Here is a 6,209-nt window from a genome sequence, read left to right on the forward strand (position 1 = left end):
TAATGAAAATGGCCCATTTCCAGCACTTGACAAGGAGATATAAGGAACTGTGTGTGTGTGTGTGGAGGGGGAGAGATAAGCATGGGGAAATAGTTTTACTTTACGTAATGACCCATCCACTCCCAGTCTTTATTCAAACCTAATTTAATGGTGTCCAATTTGCAAATTAATTCCAATTCAGCAGGCTCTCATTGGAGTCTGGTTTTGAAGTTTTTTGTTGTTGTAATATTGCAATTTTTAGGTCTGTAATTGAGTGTTCAGAGAGGTTGAAGTGTTCTCCAACTGGTTTTTGAATGTTATAATTTTTGACATCTGATTTGTGTCCATTTATTCTTTTACGTAGAGACTGTCCGGTTTGGCCAATGTACATGGCAGAGGGACATTGCTGGCACATGATGGCATATATCACATTGGTAGATGTGCAGGTGAACAAGCCTCTGATAGTGTGGCTGATGTGATTAGGTCCTATGATGGTATCCCCTGAATAGATATGTGGGCAGAGTTGGCAACGGGCTTTGTTGCAAGGATAGGTTCCTGGGTTAGTGTTTTTGTTGTGTGGTGTGTGGTTGCTGGTGAGTATTTGCTTCAGGTTTGGGGTCTGTCTGCAAGCAAGGACTGGCCTGTCTCCCGACAATAGAAGAGTTGTATTCATATGTGAAAAGGTAGAACCACTATAGTTTACAATTACATAATATCTAGTTCTTAAAGCACTTATCAGTAGATATGAAAGCACTTTGCAAAGAAGATATCCCCATTTTACAGATGGGGAAACTGAGGCAGAGAGATGCAGTTGCTTGCCCGAGGTCACCGAGCAAGTAGTTGCAGAGCAGAGAACAGAATGCAGGTCTGACTCCCAGGCCAGTCCTTTATCCACTAGACAATACAGCCTTCTGAGATCAGGGCCCTGTTGTGTTAGGCACCATACCTACCCATCTGGCACAAGGCTGTACTGTGTTGTTGGCAGCAGTGAGGGCTAGGTTCAAATAGCTAGGGGTCCATCTTAAAAAACTAGCACACACCACTACCTTGGGCTACCATAGAGAATTTCTGGGATTACTAAATACCTTCTGTAAGTGACCTGAATAGACAAGGCTTCCCTACTCATAAGCACAGGGTCTTTATGAGACACGGAAAAACCATAGCTGGAAAAGGAAATATAGCAACAGTTTATCTATAAAGATAATAAAGAAAACACTGTCCCACTGCAAATTTGGCAGGGGTTTGTTACTGTGGTTCTGCCTCCTCCACCCCTGCCCCAGTGTGAACATCCAATAAGCAAACGTTTCTTTACATCACTTCCCTTTCTTAATCCATTAAAACCCACCCAGAATTTGGTGTAATTGGGTAATGAAGTCCCAGAATCCTGAGGACCTATCTTCAGCCTTTTGGGAAGGGCTACCGGGTCCTGGCCTGAGTCTTCACTATCTAATCCAGCTATAGTGATTCCAGCTTTGTTTAGCAACCTTGTAGAAGAGGCCTCACTGGAGTTCATTCAGTTCTGCTGCTGTCACCTATGGCTTTAGGTAAGGGTATGTCTACAGTGACACTTTACAGCGCTGCAATGAAAAAACACACCCCTGAGCGCAGCACGTTTCAGCACTGTAAAGTGCCAATGTAGACAGTGCACCAGCACTGGTAGCTACACCCCTCGTGGAGTAGTTTATTCAGAGCTCTGGGAGAGCTCTCTCCCAGCACTCTGCCATGACTACACAAGCCACATTAAAGCACTGTCGTGGCAGCACTTTTAACATTACCAGTGTAAAAGGTCTTCATCCTTACTACAAAGTAGCCTTCCTCCCATCCTTACAGGTCAGTTCCAATACCCAGCCAGTTCTAAGTTGTGTACAGTTATGGTGACTCACAAAATTTCCACAGAAGGGTAGAAAGCATATGCAAAAGAAGCTCTGAAGCTATATTTCTCCCCTGTTCACCAACAGATGGAAGCAGACAGCTTTTTCCCTCCAGTGCTTAGAGCCACGGGATTTACAATCGCAAGAGAGATGAAGGATGGGAGAACAGCAGTATTATCCCTATTTTACAGATGGGGAACTGAGGGACAGAGACTAAGGCCTGATTTTTTCTGGTATTTAGGCATTGCTCTGATCAGCCTTGCAAAGCCTAGCTGTTTACTAAGGCCTTGGCTACACTACAGAGTTGCAGTGCTGGTGAGGGGGTTACAGTGCTGCAACTTAGGATGTGTACACACTTGCACAGCACGGCCAGCTCTGCAATTCCCTGGTTGCAGCGCTGGCCGTACACCCGGTCGAGCCTCGGGTGTAGAGGATCTAGCGCTGGTGATCCAGTGCTGGTCAGCAAGTGTAGACACCCACCAGCGTTTTTATTGACCTCTGTGGCATAAACAGGTATCCCAGCCTACCTTAGAAGCCTCTCTGGTAATCATGCAAACTCCACTGCCCTGGGCTCACCTGACCCCTCCTTTAAATGCCCCGGGAATTTTAAAAATCCCCTTCCTGTTTGCTCAGCCAGGTGTGGAGTGCAATTAATCAGTCAATCACTCAGCGACCATGCCTCCACGCACCAAACGAGCCCCAGCATGGACCAATGCAGAGCTGCAGGACCTCATAAGTGTTTGGGGAGAGGAGGCTGTGCAAGCACAGCTGCGCTCCAGAAGGAGAAATTATGATACCTATGGGCAGATATCGCAGTCCTTGATGAGAAGGGGCCATGAACGGGACGCGTTGCAGTGCAGGGTCAAAATTAAAGAGCTGAGGAGTGCTTACTGCAAAGCTCGTGAGGGAAATCGCCGCTCAGGAGCTGCCCCCACGACCTACCGTTTTTACCAGGAGCTGGATGCCATACTTGGGTGTGACCCCACTGCCAATCCTAGGAGCACGATGGAGAGTTCAGAGCAGGGAGAAGTGGGGGAGGTTGTAGAGGACGGCGACAGTGAGGCTACTGGCGTGGAGGGAGACACCCCGGAGTCCCAGTACACATGCAGCCAGGAGCTCTTCTCAAGCCAGGAGGAGGCTAGCCAGTCGCAGCAGCAGAAAGTTGATGGTGAGGAAGAAACTGAGGATCGTGCTCGGGGTAAGTAGATTTTTATGTTTTGGGAGAGGAGGGTTTTGGTTATGGCTGCCTGCATGCATGCCTAAATGTGGAATAGCCCATTGATTTGCTCTATCACGTCTCTGTAATCTGCCTCGGTAATCTCTTGAAAAGTTGCAGCAAGAGCGTTTGCAATTTGCTTTCTCAAGTTGATCGGGAGAGCCACCGTGGTCCCTGTCCCGGTCAGGCTAACTCGTTCGATCCACTGTGCAGCGAGGGGTGGGGGGACCATGGCTGCACACAGGCAAGCTGCATAGGGGCCAGGGCGGTATCCACATTCCTGTAGAAGACCCTCCCTCTCTTCCCAGGTAACATGCAGCAGTGATATGTCTGGCAGTAGGAAACCTTGTTGAGAATTTAGGGATACTTGAGTGCAGGGCGCCAGGTTCGCGTTTCCCCAGCCCATGGCGCTCTGTTGTTAACCCCCCACTCCCAGCACGTAGCCAGCCACGCGGTGTGCTCCGGTGTTATGCACCCCCCTCCAAGCAGGCATCCAGCACCGCGGTGCTCTCCGCTGTTCACCATCCCCCCTCCCAGCACGTATCCAGCCACGTGGTGTGCTCTGGTGTTATGCACCCCCCACCCAGGACGTATCCAGCCACGCGGTGCGCTCCGGTGTTATGCACCCCCCTCCAAGCAGGCATCCAGCACCGCGGTGCGCTCCGGTGTTCACCACCCCCCCTCCCAGCACGTATCCAGCCACGCGGTGTGCTCCGGTGTTATGCACCCCCCTCCCAGCACGTATCCAGCCACGCGGTGTGCTCCGGTGTTCCCCACCCCCCCTCCAAGCAGGCATCCAGCACCGCGGTGCGCTCCGGTGTTCCCCACCCCCCCTCCAAGCATGCATCCAGCACCGCGGTGTGCTCCGGTATTCCCCACCCCCCCTCCAAGCAGGCATCCAGCACCGCGGTGCTTCCCCCCCCCCCACCAGCAGGACGGCGTGAACGCGGACCAAAGCTCAATCCCCCCGCCCCAAGCAGCTCACCACCTTCTTGTTCACTACTGTCCCCTCTTCAGGACACCAGCTACCTCCTGTACCCATTTCAGATAAACCCCAGTGACCCATTGGTCAATTCCCACTCCCAAGGGGAAATCGGGGGAAAACCACTCACCCCATTGCTCGCCATGACTTAGCTTCCCTGCCCTCTCTGTGTTATGTGAGGTATATGAGAAGGATGCTACCAAAAGTCTAAAAAGTCCTTCACTGTGTGATAATAAACAATGTAGCCTGTGTGTATTACATGGTTCTATCTCTCTTTTTTCTAGTGACCTTGACTACTGCAGCCGGATCACCGGCCTCACGTAGGTTGCAGAACTTGAGACGGAATCTCAGAAAATCAAAAGAGGACTTGATCAAATCTGTTATGAGTCACTACAACAGAGAAAGTAGGAAGACACAGGAATGGAGAGAGAAAATGTATGAATGGAGACAGAGTGTACATGAATGGAGGCAAACAGAAAGCAGGAGAAAGGAATTGTCTGCCAAAAAAACCACAAAGCAGATGATAAGCCTCCTGGCTCGCCAAACTGAGTCTTTCGAGTCTCTCGTAGCCATGCAGACAAATATGTACCGTTGTAACCCACAGCCCTCCCAAAGACCTCTTTCTTGTTCCCCAGTATTTCCACAAAACAACTTTCTCCAGCAGCCTGTTCCTTATTATCCCCAGCTGCCCCCAACACCTGTACGATCACCTACCAGCCCTGATAACTATAATTCTTACCCTGTTCACTCCACCCCCATTATCCTGCAGCATAGTAATCCTGAAGTGCAGCAGACATTGAATAGTGATCAAAATAGGACATATTCAAACCTGTGAATGTACAGTCCACCACCCCAACCCCCTTGCCTTTTATGTACTGTATGTTGAATAAAGGATTTTTTTTCTTTTTCACTATGTTATATTATTGCTGGAAGTGGTAAATATTGTACACCAAGGTAAAGCAAACACATCAAATGCATCAAACATTACTGTTGGCTCTCAGCATCAAATTGCTCCCTTAAAGCATCCCTAATCCTTGAAGCCCTTTCCTGGGCCTCCCTATTAGCCCTGCTCTCTGGCTGAGCAAACTCATCCTCTAGGCATCGAACCTCGGAGGTCCATTGCTCACTGAATCTTTCACCCTTCCCTTCACAAATATTATGGAGGGTACAGCATGCGGATATAACAGCGGTGATGCTGCTTTCTCCCAAATCTAGCTTCCCATAAAGACAGCGCCAGCGGGCTTTCAAACGGCCAAAAGCACACTCCACAGTCATTCTGCACCGGCTCAGCCTGTAGTTGAACCGGTCCTTGCTCCTGTCAAGCTTCCCTGTATATGGTTTCATGAGCCAGGGCATTAAGGGGTAAGCGGGGTCTCCAAGGATCACAGTGGGCATTTTGACGTCCCCTACTGTGATCTTGCGGTCTGGGAAAAAAGTCCCGGCCCTCAGCCTCCTGAACGGGGAACTGTTCCTAAAGATGCGTGCATCATGCACCTTTCCAGGCCATCCTGAGTAAATGTCAGTGAAACGCCCACGGTGATCCACAAGCACTTGCAGAACCACGGAGAAATACCCCTTGCGATTAACGTACTCTGATGCCAGGTGGGGTGGTGACAGAATAGGAATATGCGTCCCACCTGTTGCCCCTCCACAGTTAGGGAAACCCATTTCTGCAAAGCCATCCACAATGTGCTGCACGTTCCCAAGAGTCACGGTTCTTCTTAGCAGGGTGCGATTAATGGCTGTGCAAACTTGCATCAGCACCATTCCAACGGTAGACTTTCCCACTCCAAACTGGTTCGCCACCGATCTGAAGCAGTCTGGAGTTGCCAGCTTCCAGATTGCAATAGCCACCCGCTTCTCCTCTGGCAGGGCAGCTCTCAATCTCGTGTCCCTGCGCTGCAGGGTAGGGGCGAGCTCAGCACACAGTGCCATGAAAGTGGCTTTTCTCATCCGAAAGTTCTGCAGCCACTGCTCGTCGTCCCAGGATTGCAGGACGATGTGATCCCACCACTGAGTGCTGGTTTCCCGAGCCCAAATGCGCCGTTCCACGGAGCTGAGCACGTCTGTTACTGCCACAAGCAATTTACTGTCTTCACCATGAGGCGATTCAATATCATCGTCTGACTCCTCACTGTCACTGTCACTCTCACTTTGCAGC

The 6,209-nt window shown here is 50.1% G+C and overlaps 1 protein-coding gene across 1 annotated transcript; it reads left to right on the forward strand.

Annotated features, from left to right (window-relative positions):
• Positions 1–2,382: 2,382 nt before the first annotated feature.
• LOC127055592 (zinc finger and SCAN domain-containing protein 29-like) lies at positions 2,383–4,958 on the forward strand. The gene is made up of 2 exons (XM_050962783.1): positions 2,383–3,048; positions 4,333–4,958. The coding sequence occupies exons 1-2, from the start codon at positions 2,526–2,528 to the stop codon at positions 4,881–4,883; spliced, it is 1,074 nt and encodes a 357-aa protein (XP_050818740.1). The 5' UTR covers positions 2,383–2,525; the 3' UTR covers positions 4,884–4,958.
• The last annotated feature ends 1,251 nt before the right edge of the window (positions 4,959–6,209 follow it).

The sequence above is a fragment of the Gopherus flavomarginatus genome, chromosome 7 (assembly GCF_025201925.1).
Source record: "Gopherus flavomarginatus isolate rGopFla2 chromosome 7, rGopFla2.mat.asm, whole genome shotgun sequence".
NCBI classification, from domain to species: domain Eukaryota; kingdom Metazoa; phylum Chordata; order Testudines; family Testudinidae; genus Gopherus; species Gopherus flavomarginatus.